Genomic DNA, 24,956 nt, shown 5'->3' on the forward strand with positions numbered 1-24,956 from the left:
CCAGAAATAACTGGCCGTGTAACCTTGAGCAAGTTACTTAACCCCCATTGCTTAAAAAAAAAAAAAAGACTACAGGCTGCAGAACACATGTATTGGTAGAAGGAGCTTCTTCCCTGAGAGTTTCCCATAGGTTGAGGGCATTCCCTGCAAGGCCAAGGTGCAGAGCTAGGTATTGGAGAAACAACTTCAGAATGAAAATCATTCCCGGTCCCAGAGGACCTTATGAGGTCATGGTTCATTTGGGAGAATCTAAGAAGGGACAATACAAAAGTAGCAGGAGTATGCTCAATGTTTCACCACTACCATTAGACCATAAGCACTCTGGGGGCAGGGCCTATTTGATATGTCCCCGAGCATCCATAATCAGATTTTCTCACATAGTAGGTGCTTAATAAATGTTTGTTGAATTAGAAATGTTAGAGGCTTTAAAGAGAACCATTTGACCAGAAAGGAGGAGGGAGAATGAATGAGGGAACACTGGGGGAGGGGGACAGGAAAGGCCAAAAGGGGAAGGAACTGTAACATTCCTTCATGAGGCTGTCCAGCCCTTGTCAGGAAGCTCTGCAGCTTGGAGGATGCCTTGGTGGAAGACACTGGGGAACAAGGTGGGAGCAAATCAGGCTTCCACCACTGAGGAAAGCAGGTAAGCAAGCTTTCCCACTTTCTCCTTCCTGAAGATGGTTAGAGGAAAGGCCTGGGATTCACTGGGAGGAGCTCACCCCCCCTCTCCCAGATCTTCTGAGCCCAGCCTGGAAGAAGAGACACATGAGGGGAGGGACTGGGGGACAGAGAAAGGAGAGAGAAGAGGCAAAGGAAAAAGGAGAAGAGAAGATCTAAGGGGAGAAGAAGAGAAATGAAAAGATAGGGGGAGAGACAGAGATAGAAAGACAGAAGCAGGAGAAACAGAGAAACTGAGAGAGACGAGAGAAAGGGAGAGACAAAGACAGAGAGAGAGAGAGGAAAGAGAGGAAGAGAAAGAGAGAAAGAGAGAGAGAAAAGGAGAAGGGGGGGGGAAGAGAGAGAGAGCACTCAGAGCTCTATCCTGGCCCTATATGACTTTAAGTCACTTCCCTCACATCACCCTAGTTCAGACCTCATCACCCATCTCTAAGCCTGGACTGTAATAGTAACCTCCTGGTTGGCCTCCCTTCAAGTCTCTCTCCTGATCATTTTTGTACTATGATGTCAAAGCAATTCTCCTAAAGCATAGAGGTCTGACCTGAGTTTTGATGGCTCAAAGTGAGTGTAAATAAAAATTGTTTCTGTTCTGGCCAGAAACCCTGAGGGTTTCCCCCTCCCAGACTGATTCTTTATGAAGACAAACAGGCCAAAGTTTGCTTCAGTTCTTACCTAGCCTTAAATCATTGAGTGGGTGTTGCCTTATGATAAAGTGAAACCTGGGAAAGACCTTAGCTTAAAAAGGCCAAGGTTTCCCACTGCATCCAGGGACATGCCAGTCATCATGACTTAGGTCTTGTCACTGGACTCTGAGGACTCTGGAGGAAAGGGTGAGGCTAATGACTTTGCATAGCCCTGCCTCACTTAAATCCAATTCAATTGCAAGTCAAGACATCGCCATCCTGATAACATAGGAACAACAGTCATGCCACACCCTTTTCAAGAAATTTCAATGCAATCAGGCTGTGAAGATAAAATCTAAACTCTATGTTAAAAGCTCTTCAAACTCTAACCCAACTTTCATGATTTATTTCATGTTCTTCTCTATTACTAGTGGATGCAAGTCTCGCCTTAACCATAATAGGGTAAGGGTTCCCTACCACTGGGGCTCATGGGACCCAAAGTCCTGGCCCTAGACAGTGGCTCATGAATCTAAAGGGTAGAATGAAAGGGAATTTTTCTGTTTTGAGGCATGTGGTTCAGATCTTGGTCTTTTCTCTCTTCAGAGAGGAGGAAGAATCATGCTTGAGAAAGTGTAGCTATGACATGGAGTCAAGGGATCAGGGAGTTCAGGAACCCCCATAACCAGAGTCCTTGGGAAGCAGTCTGGAATGAATCCAAGGATTCAAGCATTCTCTAAGTCAAGGTGGCAAAGATTTGTTGTTATGCTATACAGGCAAGAGCTCTTAGGGAACCTGCAACCTTAAAGGGGTATAATTAAAAGTTTATAAAGGATATTCTATAGTATAACAAGTGCCAAATATGCTAAGTAGGTGAGTCAGTGGGGGATTAGGGAGGAGTTAAGGAGTGGTCAGTTATTAAAGAAACATCCACTTTTAATATCTACTGCACAGGTATATTGCCCAGAATTCACCAGGAAATAGCCCGGAGGGGGGGGTGTGGTTTTAGGCTTGAAACATCACTAAGTCAGCTAGTGGTCAGGACTGACCAAGCTGCCACCCATCAATGCTGTATTTGACCAGATGGATGTTGAGAGTATACATATATCCCAAGCTAACGAGGGATTCAGGATGTGTATAATGAGCTAGGGAGTACACATATGACTGAGTCTAGCATACATAGGATAGGTATGACACAGCTGCTTCAGCCAGTACACAGCTGGGTCAAACTACTAAATTCTATGGGTACAGCTGGCCACTGTATCAGGAAGAGAGATAAGCATTTTGCTAGGGCATGCTGCCCTAGAGCTAGAGAGAAACTGCCTGACACAGTGTTTTGAGGCTAGGGAGAAATGTGATTTTCTAAACTGGGGTTCAAGCACAGGCACCCAAGCACCCCATCAGCCGCCAGGGGCCCTCATCACAGCCTTGATAAGCTCTCCTAGAGCTAAGAGGAAAGGTGCTTCATATTGCAGTTGGGCCTCTAAGACCTTTGGGTTCTGCATCACAGTGCCCTCTCATGAAAATTTGAGAAGGCAGCCAGGGGGTTCCAAGTTTGCTCAGCAATTTATGGATCTAATAAAATGGCAGACACCCTCTCACTGATCCACAATGTTCTCCAGCAAGTTCTTTGGATCCTGGCTTCATGCTTATTGGGGTATCAGTTTGGCTGCCTGGCTGAGCAGTCTCAAGTTTGGGAAATGGTTTATGAGATAAAAGGGGAATTTGGGTGAGGCTTCCCCATCCCTAAAATCTGAGGGCCAATGACATGGCTCTCATGATCAGTAGAACACCTAAGTCTCAACTTTGGTCAGTGGCTCATGAACTAAAAGTTCATGACCCTGTGATCCAGGCTTGGTTTATCACCCATCCAGCTGGTTTGGTTGGATTCTGCCCAGGAGTCCTTTACAGGACACTTTCTTAGCTGCCCCAGCAGACAGTTGGTGGGTGGGCTGCACAGGTCTGCTGGTGCAACAGTGTCCTAGAGGCAGGGGATAGGAAAGCAGAGGGGGCATTCCCCATAAGGGAATGATTAGGTGATCCCCTTTGAGATGGGGCAGGGGATCTCTGGACATCAGCAGAGACTGGGGGGACCATCAAACAGCACACTGTCAATGATTGTTAGCTGGCTGGGGATTTGAGTGGGGGGGGGAGGGAGGAATGGTTTCTAGGATTTTCCTAGGGCATTCCTTCAGTTTTTCAGTTTCAAACAGAGGAAGGGGCCTTCCTCTTTAACCTCTAAGAGAGGATGGAAGGTTCCCCCCAGAATATCCCTTCTCTCTTTAGAACAATTAAAAAAAAAAAGAAAAAGAGGAAGAAACCCCCCCCCCCCCCAAAAACTAAACAATTAATTAAAAAAACCTCACAGCATATGCAATGTTCCACCCTCATGTACTGCACCCCACCCCTTTCAAAGGAATGGGGGAGGTGTCTTTTCATAGCTCGTTCTTTGTAGTACCAGCATTCTGTTTCATGGTTTACAGTATTACATTGTTTAATGCCAGGTCTTTGAAAAATTAAAAATAAGCATCACTCATAGGGTAATGGAGAGGCATATGGTGGGTATGAGCAGGAATAAGGAATGAGGGAATAGTAAATACAAAGTGATAAATGCTGTATTGTAATTATTACTGAAGCTGATCCAATAGACTTGGGCGGAGATTCAAGTAAAAGAGCAGTTCATGGTCATAGGGAGGTATTCATGACCTTGAGTCTCTGTGGGTTCTCTCCCGGGACTCAGAGTCTAGAAGGGTGCATGCCCTTTGAAACCTCATGGAGATTCTGATTCTGGGTTTGGGTAACAGTGAACCCATCTATGCCCATCCCCCCACCCCCCTTGAAGAATAGTGATTTGGTCTCAAAAACTGGAGACAAATTGATTGGTTATCTTGGGATCCACCACCTCTGACCTAGGTCCTTACAAGAGAGAAGAGGTTAAGTGTTAATTGTTCTAGTGACTCAGCCTTCTGAGGGTGTATCCACCTGGAAGTGAGCAGGATTCAAATACAGAGGAGCCTGAGATAAAACAAACACTTGCTGGACTTTGCCCTTTGCTATGGCTATGAGTTACAGGGAAGGTCTTCAGGCCGGAAAAGGCAGTAGCTCCTAGACAACAGGGAGGAGTTGAAACTCTTAGACTGGAAAGACTGAAACAGTTGTCTTATAACCGATACACTGTTACCTTGAGTACTTGCAAAGGAAACTGGGACCTTTTTGCCGGCATCTGTTGAAATGAGGTACATTCTGAGGTTAACATAAAACTGAATAGGGGCAAAAAAAGCCAAGGAGTTGCAATTTGGAAGAGCAGCTCCCCTTTCACCTGAATGAGTCCTGAACTTGAGTTCAAATGCTGCCTCAGACAGTTAACAGCTGTTCACCCATAGATAACTTGCTTGACCTTTCTATGCCTCTCTTTCCCCATTTGTAAAATGGTGATGACAGCTGGCCTGGGGTCAGGAAGACTCATCTTCCTGAGTTCAAATCGGGCCTCAGATACTAGCTGTATGACTTTGGGCAAGTCACTTCACCCTGTTGGCCTCATCTGTAAAATGAGCTGGAGAAGGGAATGGCAAACCGCTCCAGCATCTTTGCCAACCCTCTGCCCCTCCAAATTGGGCCTTGGAGAGTCCAACACCTGGAATGCTTTATTATGTAGAGTGCACGGATAATAAGCAAAATCGGAATGCTGGGTAAGTGGCGTAAGCGCTTCCCTGTGCCGAGGCTGCTGGGGGTGTGGACCCGCCTTTTGGACGCAGGCTTTGCCGTCCCCCCATAGTTTCATTTTTGTCTCTTCTATGGGGGCTGGGCGGTACACAGTAGGCGCCTAATTATAAATTCGAACTGCTTCTCAGAGGGGAGGTACAGACACAGAGAAGTGGGGCTGGCCCGGCCGAGCAGGATGGGGAAATCTCGGGTCCTGCCCCGTCCCAGTCATCCAGAGCTAGGCTGCATAGGTTCGAAGACTGCACCTGCTCGGGTTCCCTCCCGGCGCTGGCCTCGGCGAGCTTAAGACCGACCCGGAGGTGTGCAAGACACAAGAACGCGTGTGCGCGTGCGCGCGCTAAGCGGGAAGGGAGGGAGGAGGAGGTGGTTCGCGCGGACACACGCTGCACTGCTCCTGCGCCTGCGCAGGGCGGCTCCGGCACCTGCGCAGTGAAAGCCGGGCCGCAGGCGCCGCCGCCGCCGCTCCAGCTCCGGCTGCTGTCGCTGCTGTTCCGGGCGGCCATGGGGCAGCCACCAGCCGCGGCGCAGACCTGGAGGTAGCGACGGCGAGCGGCGGCGAGCGGGGCCGGCGCGGGGCTACCGCCGAGCCCCGGGACGAGCCCAGGGAGCGGCCCGGGGGCCCCAGGAATGTAGAGGCGTCGGCGGCTGCGGCCGAGAGGTGAGGGGGGACGGACGGAGGGCGGGCCTGCGGGGGTCACCGGGCGGGCCTATGGGGTCATGGGGGTGGGGCCGAGCCGGCCGCTCCCCCACCCCTCCCAGTCTTCCCCGAGAGAAGGAGGGGTGAGTGTGTAAGTGCGTGTGCCCGCCTCTGGTTGAGTGTGAGTGCCTCCCCATCTCTGGGTGAGTGAGCGTGTAAGTGTGAGTGCCTGTGCCTCCTCCTCTCCCTCTGTAGGTGAGCGTGTAAGTGCCCCTCTGTGGGTGAGTGTGAGCGCATGTGCCTGCCCGTCTGGAGGAGTGTGAGCGCATGTGCCTGCCCCTCTGGGTGAGTGTGAGCGCATGTGCCTGCCCCTCTGGGTGAGTATGTCTGCTCCCCTGTGGTAAGTAAGTTGGTGTGAGTGTGTGGATCTTGTCCTTCTGTCTCTCTATCTGGGTCTCCCTGTTCCCCCAGGTGCCCCTCCAGGTGTGTGCCCTCTGTATTGCCCAGTTCCTTTGTTGGCACCTCCTCTCAGTAAAGGGGACCTATTGACCCTTTAATTAAGGAGAAGGAAAGAAGGGAACAAGCATTTATGAAGTATTATGAAGGGTCAGCCTTTACAAGCTTAATTCTTATTTGACCCTCACAACCACGAGGAGAGGTTGGTGGGCTCTATGTTTGGGCCTCTGGACCCAGGCCAGCAGTGTACTTAAATGACCCATAAATGATCCATGAGTGGGGCTGTGCAGGAGGGCAGTAGCAGCCGCCTGGCCCTGTTGGCTATCACGTGTTGGGAGGATGGGTGGAATGAGGCTTTCTTGGATGCTGTCCCTGATGTAGATTTAGTTCCACAGCTTTGGGAATTTTTTTTTTACCATATGTAAAACATACCCCAGAGGTAATTTGGGAAAGCTGTGTGAGCAGATCCTTGCTGACCCTGGGAGGGTTAGCTAGGCACAGCTTTCTACTTCTCGGTGGCCTCATATTTTAGCTCTTCCACTTCTGGTCACCTTGTTGGTTAGGGTCCTCCCTCCACTGGTGCAGACTTCAGCTGGCTTTCAGAAGTCATGGTGGTAGAAAAATCCATCAGCCCCTGGCCAGTCTGGTGCTGATATTGTCTCTAAACTTAAGCAGGCTGGTCCAAGAGAGAGAGAGTAAAGGGCTTAGATATCACTTGGCTGTACTCCAGCTGATAGGATCTGCCTGAGCTTTCTCTCTGGGCAGGCCTATACAGTCCTTCAGAACCCAAGTCTACTCCTGCAAGTTTGGCATTGATGATACTCCCAAAGAAGCCTGACACTAATAAAAACACTGGCCATTATGAAGTCATTGAGTATTTCTTGTATAATAATCATTCTTTTTTGTTCTGTACAGTACGAAAGAGTCAGATACCTCCCTTACCCAAGGCCTACAAATCATGCCATTTAAATAAACCCATCTTTTTCAGTGAACAAGCATTTATTGAGCCCATGGCCAGTGCTGTGAGCCAGGCTGGGCCCCTGGGCTCTGTGCTAAGTGCTGGAAGTAAAGCAGACCAGCCTTTGTTCATGGAGTGTGTGTACAGTCTAATAGAGAGACGGCTTTGACATACATACTTGGTGTGTGCAGCACAAGTGCATCGAGTCTCAGGGGGTCTTGGAGGAGGTAGCTCCAGCAGCTAGAGGCAGGGCTGCCAGCTGTGTGGAGTCGTGAAGGGAACCAGGGATTCTGGGAGGCGGAGGTGTGGATGGAGGACCTGCAGGATTGCCAGCTCGAAGGCCTAGAGAGAAGTAGCAGAAGCCACTGGCTGGACCAGAGGGAGCATGGTGGGACATAACGTGTCAGTAGTCTGGAAGGGCCTTAAATGCCAAATGAAATTTTATTTGATTCTAGGAGTAAGAAGAAACCACTGTGGTTTGTTGAATTGGGGGAGGCGAGAGAATGTTGGTGGGGCAGAATCAGACTGTAGGGAAATCCCTTTGGTAGCTGGGTAGAGGCTGGATGGGCATGAGGAGAGGCTTGTGACAATGAGGTTTAGAACCTGAGAGATTAAAAAGATGGTGGTGCCCTCAGCAGTAGGAGGAAAGTTTGGAAGAGGGGTGTATTTTAGGGGAAAGACAATGGGAGAGTCAGAAAAACCTGGGTTTAGATCACTTCTCAGACATTTACCTAGCTCTTTGACCCTGGGGAAAGTCATCTGATCAACCTCTCTGGGCCTCATTCTCCTCATCTCTAAAACAAGGAAGTTGGTGCCAGATGGCCTCCAATGTCCCTTTTGCCTCTAAATCTGTGATACTATGATTTCATTCAAAATGTCCAAAGAATTTAGTCAGGAGAGACTTGTGCTGGGAATGGGGGAGTTGATGCCCATACCCTTTTTAGATTTTCATGAGAATCTGTAAGAAAGTGAACTTCCTGTTTGCAGATTCATTCTCAGCAATGGTTGGTTGGAATAGTGGGTTGCAAGTTCTGAAATGCTGCCCAAAGCTTTGTAGGTGCTTGCTCTGACGTACAGATGTAAAACCAGTCATTTGCATCTGTGATTTTTGCTAGTCCTAGTTTCTTTTTAGTTCACTGCAAGGCTGTTGCAAGCAGTAGAGTAAGAAATGGACATTTACCTTTAAATGGGTTGTTATTGAAATCTTTTATTTTTCTGTTGCCTAGGTTTCCCCCAGCATCCCCTCCTTTCTCTTCCTAGAGAACCATCTCTTGTAACAAAGGATTTTATTCATAGAGAAAAACAGGAAGAAGAGAAAAAATTTAGCAAAAACAGTCAGCACATGAAAAAAAAAGTCTGCCATTATGGACAGTGATCCGTACTTGCAGCCCGTGACCTTTGCACTGGAGGAGAGGTGGAGGTGTCTTCTTAGATCTCTTCTTTGGGGCCCAAGTCTGCTGTTAGAGCTTTGCTGGTTTCATGGTGGTGGTTTTTTGCATTTACATTGCTGTCCTCTCTTTGGAGGCCAGTTTTCCTGGCCTTGCTTACTTCATTTTGCATGAATCGACATAAGCCCATGTTTGTCTGTATTCATTTGTTTTTTTCTTACAGCACAGAGATACTCCATTACATTCTTGTACCATGATTTGTTTAGCCATTTTCCAGTTAATGGGTACCCACTTTGTTTCCAGTTCTTTGCAAGCAAAAAAAAAGGGCTGCTATAAATATTTTTGCTGGATATGGGTGGAGCCTTTCTTTTTTCTTTTTTTTTTTTAGTGACCTCCTTGGTCTGTGCCTAGCAGTGGAATCTCTGATTTAAAGGTTATGGATCTCTCTGCATAATTCCAAATTGCTTTCCAGAATACTTGTGGAGATTCATAGCTTACCAACAATATATTGGTATTCTTGTCTTTCCACAGTTTTTCCACATTGACTGTTCCCATCTTTTGTCATCTTTGCTGGGTATGAAGGGAAATCTTAGGTTATTTTAATCTTCATTTCTCATTCTTTCACATGGTTGTTAATAATTTGAAAGTCTTTGGAATACACTCATGTCTTTTGACCACTTCTGTTGGGGAATAGTTTTATTCCACATACATTTATTAAATGCCTACTGTGTGCCAGGGCACCATGTTGAAAACCTAGAGATAGTGAATCCTCATGCATTATTAGAGATTAGAGAAGTATTCTACATGTGTTATTTGAGGTTTGAAGCTGAAGACCCTGAGGACAGGTTGCCAACAATATGTTTTTACCAAGTCAGATCAGTCCCTGAACTCTGTAATGACTCTCCCTGACAAGTTATTTTATTATTCTTTAGGGTTATGAAGCTCTATGTGACACCTTGGCCACCCAGAGCCTCAGTATCAACAGGGAGACACAATTTCATGTGGGCTTTTGCCTTTTGCTTTTTAATTGCAGGAAAAGGGTGTGCCCAAAAGCTAATATAAAATACCAGGGGCGGTTTTCCTTCCCTGACAAATGAAGGTTCCAGGGACTTGGGGTTTTTTTTTTCCCTACAAAAGCAATTAGATTTTTGTTTGGATTTAATTTTCTGTAATGACTTAAAACTGTTTTCAGTTGGCCTTTTCCTGAAACATTTGTTTAAATTTAACCAAATTTTCAAATTGTGTCTTGGAAAATTTGTTAGGGTTATACAATTGGTTTTAATAACTGTAACATAATTATGTTTTACTGTCCTAACTAATGGTAATAACATTTTTAAAACCTCTGTGATTATGTTTATTTTAACTATTTTAATACATGACAACCTTTTGAGGACTCACTCCCCCTCCCCCCTTTTTTAAGATAGGCTAGGCCATTTTATTTTCCTTTTAAGGGTTCCAGGGTCTTGATGGATGGATAGCTCTTTAAAAAAAATTTGTTTTAGGGGTGGCCAGGTAGCACAGAGAGTAAGAGCACCAGCTCCAGTATGACATGTGGATTGAATCCGGGCTCAGACACTTAGTACCCACCCAGAAACACCTGGCCATGTAACCTTGAGCAAATTACTTAAGTTTTAATCAGCCAAGATTAATTTTCTTACTCACCCCCCCCCCCCAATGGAGAATACAAGAAAAAAAAATTTATTAATGTGTATAGTCAGAACAAATTTCTTTATCGGCTGTTGTCTCATTCTGCATTCCAAGTTCTTTACCTTTCTATTAGAAGGTGGGTGGCATGTTCCTGAATTAGTCTTCTGGAATCCTAACTGTTCATTTCTCTAATAACGAGTTCAGCACAACATTTATATACCATATATACCATAACTTGTTCATCTCTCCAATTTAGAGGCATCCTCTCAGATCTCATTCTTTGGCACTTCAAAAGGAGCTATAAATATTTTTGTATATCCCTAGAGTCTGTTTTATATAGGTCTAATCCTTTCCTTAATCTACATTCCCTTTAATTCCCCCTTCTTCCCTTTTCCCCTCCTCTTAAGTAAAACGTATTTCTGTATACAACTCTTCCTGTGTGTGCAGTCTTCCTTCTTTTGAGGAGTTTAGATGAAAACAAGGTTCAGAAGTGGCAGCCACTCCCCCTTGTTCCCTCCTTGTTTGTATAAATGTGAACTTGTATATCCAGATTATGTGATATAATTTCTCCTAACCTTCCTCACCTCCTTCCCCCACTATCCCATTTCCCCTAATGTCGTCCTTTTCCCCTCTCTTTCCATTTTTAAGGCGATCATCAGAATATAACAGAATAATTCCGAGGCCTTGTCTAATTGAGCTCCCTCTGTGGATCCTGATGATGGTAGGTTTCAGGGGGTCAATATAAATCATCTCCTCATATTTGAATGTCAGTATTTTCTCCTTGTTTAGTCTTTTATCAGAGATCATTCTTATTTTTTCCTCCCCACTTTTTGGAGGGGGAAGGGCCGGGCAATTGGGGTTAAGTGATTTGCCCAAAGTCACATCGCTAGTAAGTGTTAAGTGTCTGAGGCGGGATTTGAACTCAGGTCTTCCTAACTCCAGGGCTGGTGCTCTATTCACTGTGCCACCTAGCTGCCCCCTTACTTACTTTTTTATATTGTTTTTCTCTCCTGTGCTTGAACTTCCAAGTTTCTCCCCAGCTCTGGCCTTTTTGTCAGGAATGCTTTGTAAATTATTCTTGTTGATACTTCTGTGTGCTATTTGGAATTTTTGTATTCCAAGTTCTCTGCTCCTTTATAGCCGTGGTTGCTAAATAGTGTGTGATCCCAGCTGTGGCCCCTTAGTACTTGAATTCTTTTCTTTTTGGCTGCTCTTAATATATTTTCTTTGACCTGGAAGCTCTGGATTTTTGGTGGTCATGCTGCTGGGAGTTTTCATTTTGGGATTTCTTTTAAGAGATAACTAGTGAAATTTCTGTTTCTACTTTGCTCTTTTATTCTCAGAGATCTGGGTAGTTAGATTTTTTTTTAAACTTTTTTGGGGCATTTATTTAGTATTTTATTTTCCCCAGTTGCATGTAAAAACAATTTTTAACATTTGTTTTTAAAACTTTGAGTTCCAAATTCTCTCTCTTCCTCCCTCCCTACACTCTTCATTGAGAAGGCCAGCAATTCGATATAGGATATTCATGTGTAGTCATGCAAACATATCCATAATAGTCATGTTGTGAAAGAAAACAGACAAACTCAAGAAAAATAAAGTAAAAAAATAAATATGCTTCAGTCTGTATTCAGACGCCATCAGTTCTTTCTCTGGGGGTGGATAGCATTTTTAATTGTAAATCCTTCAGAGTTGTCTTGGATCATTGTATTGAGAGAATAGCTAAGTCATTCACAGCTGATACATCTTACAGTATTGCTATTACTTTGTACATAGTACATTTCACTTTGCATCAGCCTATACAAGTCTTTCAAGGTTTTTCTGAGAGTATCCTGCTCATCATTTCTTATAGTATAATAGTATTCCATCAAAATTGCATCCATTAATTCCTTGCCCCTAGAAAAGAGTTGCTATAGATATTTTTGTACATATAGGTCCTTTTCCTTTTTGTTTTTTGTCTCTTTTGGGATATAGACTCAGTAGTGGTATTGTTAGGTTAAAGTATGCATGGTTTATAGCCCTTTGAGCATAGTTCCAAATTATGTACAGAATGGTTGAATCAATTCACAAGTCCACCAACAATGCATTAATGTCTCATTTTTCCCACAACCCCCGTCAACATTTGTCATTTGCCTTTTTTGTCCTATTAGCCAATCTAATAGTTATTAGGTGATACCTCAGAATTGCGTTAATTCACATTTCTTCAAGCAATAGTGGGATAGAATATTTTTTCATATAGCTATAGAAAGCTTTGATTACTTCATCTGAAAACTGATAATATTTTTTGATTATTATTTTGATTATTTGTCAATTGGCCTTATTTTTATTAATTTTTATAAATTTGACTCCATTCTCTCTATATTTGAGAAATAAGACCTTTTTCAGAGAAACTGATTTCAAAATTTTTTTTCATAGCTACTATTTATATTGTATTTCCCTCCATCCTATCCCTCCTTTTATTCTATTCTCTCTCCCTTTTCACCTGTCCTTCCTCAAAAGTGTTTTGCTTCTCGCTGCTTCTCTCCCCCAAATCTGTCACCCCCCCCTCCCCTTTCTCATCCCCTTCCCCTTCTACTTTCTTATAGGGTAAGACACATTTCTGTACCTAATTATGTGTGTATGTTATTCCCTCTGAGCCAATTCTAGTGAGAGTAAGGTTAACTCACTCCCCCTCATATTTTCCACTATAAAAACTTTTTCTTGCCTCTTTTATGTGAGATAATTTACCCCATTCTACCTCTCCCTTTCTTTTTCCCAATACATTTCTCTCTCACACCTTAATTTTATTTTTTAGCTATTATCCCTTCATATTCAACTCACACCTGCGCCCTCTGTCTATATATAGTCCTTCTAATTACCCCAATAATGAGAAAGGTCTTGTGAATTACAAATATCATCTTCCCATGAGGGAATATAAACAATTTAACCTTATTAAGTCCCTTATGATTTCCCTTTCCTATTTCCTTTTTTTTTGCTTTTTGGAGGGCAGTTGGGGTTCTTATTTACCTTTTTATGCTTCTCTTGAGTCTTGTATTTGAAAGTCATATTTTCTGTTCAGCTTTGGTCTTTTCATCAAGAATGCTTGAAAGTCCTCTATCTCATTGAATGTGTATTTTTTTCCCCTGAAGAATTATACTTAGTTTTGTTGGGGTGATTCTTGATTGTAATTCTAGCTCTTTTGCCCTTTGGAATATCGTATCCCAAGCCCCCTAATCCTTTAAAGTAGAAGCTGCTAAATCTTGTATTATCCTGACTGTGGTTCCACAGTACTTGAATTGTTTCTTTCTGGCAGCTTGCAGTATTTTCTCCTTCACCTGGGAATTCTGGAATTTGGCTATAATATTTCTGGCAGTTTTCATTTTGGGGTCTCTTTCCAGATGTGATCAGTGGATTCTTTTAATTTTTTATTTTCCTCTCTGGTTCTAGAATATTAGGGCAGTTTTCCTTGATAATTTCTTGGAAGATGATGTCTAGGCTCTTTTTTTTTTATCATGGCTTTCAAGTAGTCCAATAATTTTTAAATTATCTTTCATGGATCTATTTTCCAGGTCAGTTGTTTTTCCAGTAAGATATTTCACATTGTCTTCTATTTTTTCATCCTTTTGGCTTTGTTTTATTGCATCTTGATTTCTCAAAAAGTCATTGGCTTCCATTTGTTCCATTCTAATTTTTAAGGAATTATTTTCTTCAGTGAGCTTTTAGACCTCCTTTTTCATTTGGCCAGTTTTGATTTTTAAAGCATTTTTCTCCTCACTGGCTTTTTTGGACCTCTTTTACCATTTGGCCTAGTCTGTTTTTTTAAGGTGTTTTCTTCAGTATTTTCTTGTGTCTCCTTTGGCAAGCTGTTGACTCTTTTCTCATTATTTTCTTGAATCACTCTCATTTCCCTTCTCAATTTTTCCTCTCCTTTTCTTACTTGATTTTCAAAATCTTTTTGAGCTCTTCCATGACCTGAGGCCAATTCATATTTTTCCTTGAGGCTTGATATAGGAGCTTTGACTTTACTATCTTCTTCTGAGTATATGTTTTGATCATCCTTGTCACCATAAGTTTCTCTAATCAGAGTCTTTTTCCTGTTGTTTGCACATTTCCCAGCCTATTACTTGACTTAACTGTTTGTTAAAGTAGGGTTCTGCTTCCAGGGTGGAGGGTGCACGGTGCCAAGCTTCAGAAGTTTTGTACCGTTGTTTTCAGAGATGCTCCTAGGAACCTGTAAGTTTTCAGTTCTTTAGTTCTTCCAAGGTAGTATGATCTAAGGAGAGGTGTTTACCACTCTCCTGGCCTCAGCACTGATCTCTGAGTGACACTTTTTCCTGCCCTGGGACTGTGAGGAGGATCTCCCTCTATGTAGCCACAAGCTCTACTGTGCTGGTGCTCCTCTTGGCCCTGGGATTGCCCCCCAGGACTGTGACCTGGATCTAAGTATGGGCAAAGCAACAGAATCCTGCCTCAGTGCCAGCAAAAAGACTCCTGTAATCTCCTTCTGACAAGTTGTTTGACCCTTTTACTACTGTCAGTGTGCTGGAGAGCTCCGGAAGTAGCTGCTACTGATTCAGTCACTCCCAAGAGTTGATCCTGGTTTCCTGGGGCTGGGGCTGTGCTACACTGTGCTCCATTCTCACCCAGGTATGACAGACCTTTCCTCCTGAACTTCAAAGTTGCCTTTGGCATCTGTGGGCTGAGAGATCTGGAAACTACTGCTGGCAGTGATTCAGTCAACCCGGGGCCTGCACTAACTTTCTCATCCTGGTGCCACAGACCTGTCTTGCCGACCTTCCAAGTTGTCTTGGGCTGAAAATTTGTTTCATTTCAAATTTTTATGAGTTCTGCTGCTCTAGAATTTGTTTAGTAATTTTTAAAGGGATTTGGAGGGATTTGGGGGAGAGCTCAGGTGAGTCCCTGCCTTTATTCTGCTATCTTGGCTCTGCCTCTCAGCCATTAGATTTTTAAAAAAATTTCTTGAAATATGTCTAGGTTCTTTTTTTTTGGTCATGGTGTTCACATAGTCCACTGATAGTTAAATTTTTTTCACCTTTTATATGCTTTCTAGGTTAGTTGTTACTGCTGTGTTTTCTTATATTTTTCTGGCTTTTGATTTTGTTTTTTTTTTGTTTTGTTTTAATATTTTTTGTTGCCTCATGAAGTCTTTGTCTTCTGTTTGGTCCATTCTTATTTTCAGAGAGTTTATTGTTTGGACAAAGTTTTATACCTTTTGTGCTGAACTGTTAATGCCCTTTCTGATTCTTTCTTAAACTCCCATTTCTTTTCCAGTTTTTTTCCTCAAGTGCTCTTATTTAATTTATAAAAAACATTTTTAAACTTAAAAAAAAACAAGCTCCTGCTTCATCTCTTCCAGAAATTCTAGCTGAGTTTGAGCCTGAGTTGTATTTTTGTCTGAAGTATTGCTTGTAATTCTTTTCTTTTTGCATTTGTATCTTGAGCAGTCTTGCCCCCATAATAGCCACCATAATGGTTGAATTCTTAATTTATTTGCCTATTCTACCTGACTTTGGATTTGATTCAGGACTGAATTCTGCCACACTTCTGGAGGGAAGGTCTGGGCTGGTCCTGTTGCTGCTTTCTTGGGTATTGAGTACTGTACTGCTCTAGGATTTCAGGGCCAGGCTGGGGACTTGAAGGCTTTCAGTGCTCTCAAAGTGGTCAGGTCCTGGGCAAAATCTGATTGCTGCCCTCATGTTCTGAGCTCCACAATTATCTGGCTTGGATTTCAGTCTGCACAAGAGAAGACTGCAGCTGGACTCTGCCCCATCAGCCAGCTGGAAAGTCTGTTGATTCAAAGGGACAGAATTGCAGGAGCTCCCCTTTGTTCTGTATTCCTGCCTTGGTTATTCCTCTACCAGCCATTCCACGTCCTGGTCTGAGCTTGGGGTCTGAGCCACACAGCTGTTGGTTCACTGGCTTCTGAGCTTCCTCCTTCCTCAGTACATTGTCCTGGGCCTCCCTGTCCAAGACTGCTTGCTACCCCTGTGCATAGGTCGGTCCCCTTCTCATGTAGCCCTGTATCTGTGACCTAGACCTAGGTAGTAGGCAACAAAGCTTCTAGTTGGTGCCTGTCCCCATTGTGGCACCCTGGTGAGGGTCTGGGGTGGAGCCCAGTATGGGTTGGGGCTCCTCTTATGTTGGTGTGCCACCTCTCCTTGGGTATTAGAGTGCTCCACCCACCCCCAACCTTGTCTTCATTGTCCCCAGACCTCCCATCCCTGTGAAGAACTGGAGTGGACAAGTTTTTATGCATTGCGTCTTTTTCTAAATTTCCTCTTTGGAGCTTGGTCTGGTGCATTTTTTTGGGGTAATTTTTTCCTATTTTAAACTTAAAAACAAAATAAGAAAAAAAACCCACCAAAAACACTGTGTACATAGCAGACCATAAGAAACGATTCAATATAAAACAATAAATTTCCATTCCAAGAAAACCTGTATACTATAGTACTACTACACATCGTTTTCAAAACTAGCCAGCTTTTCTTTGCTTTCTTGTTGGTTTTCTTTTGTTCTCTGCTGTGTACTTTTTACTTTACTTTTTCCCTTCCCAACCCTCCACTCTAAAGGCAGCTACGATTAAGCATGATCTCTCTATCTATAAACATACACATATACATTCATATACATATATATATATGTAAAACAGTACTATGCTTATTTCCTACTATCTTCTGTTTCTCTGAGGGTGTAGCATCTTCCTTCGTAAATCCAAGTGTTTCCCCCCAAATCTTTCCAACCAGCTTATTTCCTACACCACATCAATATTCCAACCCAATCACATCCTATCTGAGAGATTGTCTATGAGAGTTTCCCCCCAATTTTCTGCATTCTTTCTGTTCTTGGCTACATAGGTTTTATTTATACAAGAAAATTTTAATTTAGAATAATTGAAATTATTCTTTTTAAACTTCAACTATTCTCTCACCTCATAACATAGTTTAAGGTCTTGATATTGCTTAATCTCCTTCTTGTACATCTTTTTTCCCTGGTTTCTTTGAAATTCCTGACCTTTTGTTTTAAATGAACTTTATTATTTTTTTCTAACTCAGTAGTTTTTTTTTAGTAATTTAATTGGGATGACATTGTATAAATAAGTTAATTAAAATTGTCATTTTAAAAATTATATTGAATTTATGTGAATTAACACCATGAATGTTAACTATTACTTCATTTATTTAGATCTGAGTTTATTTGCATAAAAAGCGGTTTATGTTTATGTTAATATAGTTCCTATGTCTATTTTGGCAGGTATAAACTCAGATATTTTATACTGTTTGGGTATTTTAAGTGGCCCAAAACTATATTGAATAATATTGCTGACACATAGTGTAGTGTCTCTTTTTCACTTTTGATTAAATCTGTTTTATTTTATTTTATTGCTTTTTGGATGAGGGAAGGTAGGGCAATTGGGGTTAAGTGACTTGCCCAAGGTCACATGGCTAGTTTTGATTAAATCTATTTTAACTTTCTGAGATCATGATTACTATCCCTGCTTTTTTACTTACTACTCCTTTTACAATTCTACTCCTACCCTTTATTTTGTCTTTGTGTGGAACTCTCATTTTTATGTTTCCTAGGAGTAACATAGCATTGAATTCAAATTTTTAATCTGTTATCCTTTTCTGTTGTATGGGTAAATTTGTCCCGTTCACATCGTAATCTACAATTATTTGTTGTGTATTTTCTTCCTTCCTATTTTTGCTCACTGTCCTTCTTACCCTGTTTATCTTATCCCTCCTCACTCCTCTGCTTTACTTCTACTACTACCTTGCCCTCTTATTCCTTAACTTACTCCCCTCTCTAAGAGTCCCTCCCTTATCCTCTTGCCCTACCCAATCCCCTTGCACTCTTATTTCTTTCTGAATTTAGAAGACTTATGCTCTTCTAGATATACATACATACATATATATATATATATATATATATATATATATATATATATATTGTTCCCTCTGGTCTGGTGCATTTTCTAATTTTTTTAAAAGAATTATTTTCTTCAGTGAGCGTTTTTACCTTTTACTATTTGGCCAGTTCTGTTTTTTTAGGTGTTATTTTCTTCAGTATTTTTTGTGCCTCTTTTACCAAGTTGTTAATTTTCTTTTCCTAATTTTCTTGCAGCACTCTCATTTCTTTTCCTAGTTTTTCCTCCACCACTCATACTTGATTTTTAAAATTATATATTTTTTTTGATCCTTTTAAAAATGTTTTTCTAGGGGTGGCTAGGTTGTGCAGTGAGTAGAGCACCAGCCTTGGAGTCAGGAGGACCTGGGTTCGGATATGGCCTCAGACACTTGACACAAAAATAAACTAGCCGTGTGACCTTGGGCAAGTCACTTAACCCCAATTGCCCTATCCTCCCCCCTCCAGAAAGCAAAAATAAAAAAATATATTAAAAAAAAAATGTTTTTCTTTAGCTTTTCCAGGAATCCTTGTTGAGCTTGCTAACACTTTGCTCTTTGTTTTTTGCTTTGCTTGTCACTGTTTTCACATTATTGTCTCCTTCTGGGATCGTGTCTTGATCTTCTCTGTCACCGTAATAGCCTTTTTATAGCCAGGTTCTTTTGTTGTTATTTGCTCATTTTTCAAGCCTATAGCTTGACTTTGACCTTTTTTTTTTTTTTAACATTTCATCTGTATTGAGATCAGACTCTGTTTATCTGGGGGCTAGTTCTGGAAGTCTCTGAAGTTTTTCGTGCTTCCAGGGTGGTATGATCTGAGGAAAGACGTCGTCAGTCCTCTCCTGGTCTGCACTTTGGTCCTTACCCAGGAAGGACTCATGCTCATCTGCATTCACTCTGATGTTCCTCTCTGCCCTGGAACTGTGACCAGGGCCTTTGCACCTGCAAGCATTCCTCCCTGCCTTGACCTGGGACTGCGTAATGGGTACTGGAGTTGCCAGACAGTGCCCAGTCCTGCTCCTAGTGCTAGTGCAGTGGTACCCTGTAATTTCTTTCTGACCAGTTCTCCGACCCTCTTACCATCTCTGGGTAGAGAGCTCCAGAAGCTGCTGCTGTTGTTGCTTCTGCCTCCAAGGCCCACTGCTGGTACTGTTGCCATATGGGCTCTGGGCTGGTCCTACTCCATTGTCACAGACCTCTTCCTTCTGACTTCCTAAGTTGTTTTGGGCTGGGAAAATGTCTCACCCCAGGCTTTTGTTAGCCCTGCCACTTTGGAATTTGATAAACTTTTTAGATGGGAATGTTGGGAGGTTTTGGCTGGAATGCTTATTCTACCATTTTCTGTTCTAGTCTGTGCATTTTCTAGATGCATTTGGAGGAGATCTTGGAGGGGAGCCCATGTTATGCATCTGCTCCTGGCTGATAGTTCTTTACAGCCTGGTCTTTGGGGAGGATGCAGGGGTTGTCTTCATGGAGTACCAATGCAATATTTACAGCACCCACTATCACAAGAAAGACAGTAACTATAAGTATCGCATGATGTTTGATTGCAAAATATACTAAATTCTCCAGGTAGAGGATAGAGCTGAAGCATTTATTTAGACACCAGAAAACCAAATGCCCAAACCAATGAGCCAATTCCATCATAGTTCCAAAGATATTCAGAAGCCATGATAACAGCTGAGAGCCACAGCATTCTTTTAGCCTTCCCACAAACCAATACAAGATCAATATCTACTCAGGAGCCTATCTGACTCCTTGCCTGAGGTCCTTCTCTCTCTCCGGGCTAGCTCTGACTACCAGCTTCCTGTGGGCTCTGCTTCCCTTCAGCAAACTCCTCCTACCGCCGGCTCCATGTGACTACATTCAGCCTATTGGGGGCAGAGTTTACTTTCAAAGCAGGGGAGGTCTTCAGACCCCCCCCCCCCCCCCCAGGCCTGTTAAGGGGTAGGGAAGATCTTCAAATTCCCATTATACCTCACAAGACTCAATCTGAGTTGGGTGGATGGTACAGCTCACACAGTAATACAGCTTCACTGTAGCTTAGACAGCATGTGGGAGTTGAAGACGCCAAGCTGATAGATGTCCTTGATTGCCCCTTTTTCCATTGTGTTGTGTTTGACAAACTTGTTGATGACCATGTTCTTATTCTTGGGCACCCTGTTTATTCACTGGATGGGCTGCATGTAGTCAGGGCCCTCTTGCTATGCCAGTTTATCCTCTTGGTCCTCTTGTGAGGGAGGATCCCGTGCACCCAATCTTGCCAGTCTTTGTAGGATAGTTTTTTCTGGTGCTCCCTGCAGTGAATTTCTTCCTTGTACCCATTGACTTCATGAGCCTTGACACATTTTTGAAAGGTTAGGGATCCTACCTTGTTTATTTTATTATATTTCCTCCCTCCTGTGTCTTGCACATAGTAGGTACTCAGCAAATACTTGTTTAATAACTTTTTTTTTTTCTTTCCTGGGCCTTGTCAAGGTCCTATGCTCGGTCACAGTTTGCGAACATGTCAGCCAGTAATGCGTAGTAGCCGGATGATGCACGCTGCCTTTTCAGTCCTCTTGGACTCTGGCTGTTTCAGTTGCCCCCATTTAGGTGGCTCTGTGACCTCTCTGATGTAGGTGGTCTTTCTCTGTGACAGAGATCACCTGCTTGCCATCCTTGGTGACTCATCCAGGTTCCTGCAGCCCCAGACTAGGGCATCCTCTTTTCGAGTGTAGATGCTAGTTTGGAACATAGACTATCCTTTGTCTCGGTGCAAAGCTAGTGTATCCTTTTTTTCTAGTTACCCTCTTTGGCATATCCTTTATGTTCCATGCAGTTGCTCATTTAGAATGTGTTGTAGCCTGCTCCTGCTGACCAGGAACCCCTGTGGTATCCTTTGGGTGGTCTTCAGTGTCAATTCTTTGGAACCTGGGGTACCGTGAAACAGGGGTATATGTAAAATATGTGACCAGAAGGATATTGGTATTAAAATGGTGGGTCTTTGTGTCTCTGTTTTAGGGAAATCCTTTGATTCACTAGAACCACAGAGTTTCCCAAAATCAGTGTAGTCTATTCTTGAGTTCTGTTTGGGGCCCAGTTCAGTGTTCCTTTGCAGTGTCTTTACATACAGATGAACTCTGTGGGTGCTCCATCCAGCTGGGGGTGTCTGTCTATATCACCCTGTCTCTGACACTGGCCAGCCACCTTCATCTCAGCTTTGTAGCTCACTCAGGGGCCCTAGTACAGAGCTAAATTGAATTTAGTTTGCTAAATTTGCTAAATTGAATATAGTTTCTTTCTATTTGTTGTACAGATAGAGTTTTTGCCATTAACTCACCTCTTAACATATGACACTATAAAAGTAACAGGTAAATTTGGGCTAATTTACTATGGGTATTATCCCATATTAAGATAACCCCCACCAAAAAAAATGCCTACTCTCAAGCTGATTTGAAAACAGTAAAATGAGTGGAGAAGAGGGAGAATATTCCTTATACGTTTTCTTCATTCCTAAAAATTATTCCAAGGCAACCTTGCCAGTTAAGAATCTTACACCAGATGTTCATGAGGTTGTTTTTGTTTTCTAACTAAATATGTAGGTCCTGGTTTTTGTAATAGTAAATTACAAAATCTGTGCTGTCGGAAGTCTGAATGCATTTGGAGGAAGTTAGAAATTTGATTTTTTTAAAATATCATTAAACCAAACACAAACTTTGATTAAATTCAGTTGAATCCTAGTCATACTAACCATTGCTAAAATGGAACATGGAAAACTCAGTTCAAGAAAGTTCTTTTTGTGTTTAATGGCATTATTTTCTAAATTATTTTTAGTCATTGTACCCATTAAAGTCTTGACTAGCAGAGACTGATAAGCTTCTGGAATTGTTTGGCAGTAAAGATGAATATTCTTTGAAAATAACCCCATTTGCTTTTTTTAGTTCTTTTGAAAGCAAACTATCTTTTGCCAGTAAAATTTAAAGATGAAAAATGCGTGAGGTTTTCTTGGGGGGCGGGGGGGAGGTGGTTGTTTCAGTTGTGGATGAGTTCTTCATTCACCTGGGCCTCCTGCACAGGATAGCATGGCATTTTGGGAAGAATCCTGGCCCTGAGCTTGGTGTTAGGTGACCTGATTTTGATGTCCTGGCTCTGACCCTGGTTCATCCTGCTCAGGCTGTTATTCTTAAAGCTATCCAAGTATGTGTTTTAGTGAGGGAGAAGAACAGCAGACAGATCAGGAATTGCTGAATATTTGACAATTTGAAACAATCATGTTACTTAACATCTCTGGGCCTTAATCTTAGAGTTGGGCCAGATGGTCTCTGAGACCCCTTCCAGATCTAAATCCCCAAACTGCCAGTTTGGGAATTTAGTTGTCTATGAGCAGTAGTGCAAAAGAGCTAAGTGTCATGATGCTTTCAACAATATAAAATCTTATCCTAAAATTCAGTTCCATAAGTTCCTACTGTATTTATCCTATTAATAGGGAACTGAGATAGTTATAAAGGACAAATATAAAAAAGAAATACAGTAGCTTGTAATCTCAGGGACAGGACAGTAAGAGGGAGTACAATGTGATTCTGACCCTGTTGGAATGAAATAATAATATAGGCATCTCTTAATCTTGTGTGTGGCACCCCCTTCCCCCATATGACAGTTTCTGCAAACACAGTGAACAGTAGATCAGAGGAGATAGATGTCACAACTGTAATCAGTCAGCAGAATTGGTTAGTCACCTGTTAGCAAATGAGATAATATTTGCAAAATGCTGAGTTTATACCATATCTGGCACATAGTAGGCACTATAAAGATACTTATTCCCTTCCCGTTCCAAAATAGTGACAAAAATAATTTTTCTCTTTCCCCCACTTAATAGTATTTTCTTTTTTTCCAATTATATGCAAAGATAGTTTTCAACATCCAGTTTTACAAGATTTTGAATTCCAGATTGTCCTCCTCCCCCTCCCCCCACCCCAAGATGGTTTGATCCAGGCAAAAAAAACCTTTTTTAAAGACAAATATTGAAATGGTCCCTGACCTCAAGGAGCTTCCAGTTTATCAGGAGAGACCATTACTGTGCTTAGGTATCTGTGAAATATCTGTTGGAACAAGCAAGTTCCTGGGGAGGGAATGAGCTCATTGTAGGTCCGTACCTGCTCTGCAGTTCCCAGCCTTAGCAGCTGGGGAGTACACTGACCTAGAAACCAGGCCTTTGGCTTTCTCCTGTGCTGTGCTGTGCTGCCCTCTCTGTGGAGGAGACATAAAGAGCAGATGTAAAGTGATTTCTAGGGGAAGGCACTGTTAACTCTAGAGGGATCAGAGCAGGCCTTCTGTGGGAGTTCCCTATTGAACGGATCGTTGAAGGGAGCCAGGGCTTCTAAAAGTTGGAGATGAGGAGGGCCAGTGACTGGAGTGTAAAAAGGTGGGTTGGAGGCAGGGAGAGAAGTGTTTTAGCATCAGAGTGAGGGCCTCATTGTGGAGAGCTTGCTTTCAGAGTCAGTTTGAGGCCACTGTGTTGTCCTAGAAACAATAGTCAGCCCCTTGGTATGTTTGAGGAGGGGGTGATGGGATCCCTTGATTTAGGGCTGGCAGAGCTCTCCAAGGCTGCTAGTCCAATTCCCTTCTTTTATGGATGGGAGAAAGGAAGAGGAAATCAAGAGCACAAATGCAGAGGCTGGCCTTGGCAAAAGGGGGCCCCCTTTTCCTCTAGAGACTTGGAGCAAAGGAAGGAAAGAGAGAATGGTGTCAATGTAAGGGAAAAAAACCCAGAAAATCCATGCTTCAAATATAGACGAGATCTGGTTGAGTCCCCAAAAAATTTATTAAAATTTATTAAAAAGGAAAGGTAGATAGCATGTCAGAGCCCCAGTTCCAAAGGTACTATGGAGCCCACAGCCCAGGAGGGGCAGGAGCACCTTATGCTTGAAAACCACAAAGGGGCAGGGTTCTGGTGGAGAATGGACTGTACTTTCCAGGACCAGGTAAGACACAGGAGCAGGATGTTGTGCAGCAGTGGTTGACCATAAGGCTGGTTTAAGCTGGTTTGAGGTGCACAGTTCAGCAGGGTCAGCCATCGGACAGCGGCAAAGGCGTCTGGGAGTGAGCAAGACTCTTGGCTCCTTTTGGCAAAGCAGGCTTATTCTGTGCCCCCCCTGCATTTGCACAGTGTGGTAACTCATGGAGAGTAGATATGTTAGTCTCAGGAGTGTTTTCACACTAGGTAGCATTATAGAGGGGTTATGAAGTGTGCACTTGGGGAGAGGAGGAGCTTACTAAATGGCCTCATTTTCTTTGTGTAGTGGAAGCTCAGTTCATTAGCAGTCCAGGTCATTTTGAGAATACTGCCGCTTCTTGTTCAGTCATTTCAGACTCTCCGTGACCCCATTTGGCCATTTCTTAGCAAAGATATTGGAGTGGTTTGCCATTTCCTTCTCTGCTGTCTCCCCATTTTACAGATGAGGAAACCAAGGCAAAAAGTGTTAAGTGACTCCAGGCTTGGTGCTCTATTGCACGATCTAGCTGTAGATTTCTACCTAATGAGATAGAAACCCATGGTTACTTTGCAAGTCAGATCTTTGATTTCATCATGTGCATATTCCTTCCATCTCGTCAGCTTCCCTGCCCCCAGTCTGTAATAGTAGTCTAGCTGGAGCCAACTTGGTGATGAGCCTGCCCAGCGGAGCCAGTCTGGTCCTTGGATGGCAGACAGACAGGACATGAAGGGGATGTGGGAAGTGCTTGCCAGGGTTCACAAGTGAGGCCCAAGTCAGCTGCATACTAAAATGAGGAAGCCCAGCAGGCCTCCACCACCACCTCTGATAGCTAGCATTTGTATACCACTTTAAGGTTTTCAAAGTACTTTTACTCTGATCTTTTGACCGATAAGGAAGTTGAGACTAAGACTGAGTTCAGTGACTTGTCCCTGGTCACCCAGCTAGGAAATGTCTGAGGAAAGATTTGAACTTG

The 24,956-nt window shown here is 42.9% G+C and overlaps 1 protein-coding gene across 8 annotated transcripts in view; it reads left to right on the top strand.

The window, feature by feature from the left end:
* The first annotated feature begins 533 nt into the window (after positions 1 to 533).
* The window catches only part of NADK (NAD kinase), a 53,787-nt gene continuing 29,364 nt past the window's right edge, over positions 534 to 24,956 (top strand). The window contains exon 1 of one of the 8 annotated variants that reach the window (XM_069078352.1): positions 534 to 643. In XM_069078352.1, the coding sequence (XP_068934453.1) occupies positions 576 to 643 (68 nt within the window). In that variant the 5' untranslated portion in view covers positions 534 to 575. Of the gene's footprint in view, positions 644 to 5,540; positions 5,680 to 5,770; positions 5,862 to 5,897; positions 6,059 to 10,755; positions 10,829 to 24,956 lie in introns of those variants that run through there. The other 7 variants (XM_069078355.1, XM_069078357.1, XM_069078356.1 and 4 more) reach the window with 7 other exon arrangements.

Source organism: Petaurus breviceps, unplaced genomic scaffold, assembly GCF_028583685.1.
Source record: "Petaurus breviceps papuanus isolate PSGF00001 unplaced genomic scaffold, PetGlider_PUasm1.0 91041, whole genome shotgun sequence".
Taxonomy (NCBI): Eukaryota; Metazoa; Chordata; class Mammalia; order Diprotodontia; family Petauridae; genus Petaurus; species Petaurus breviceps.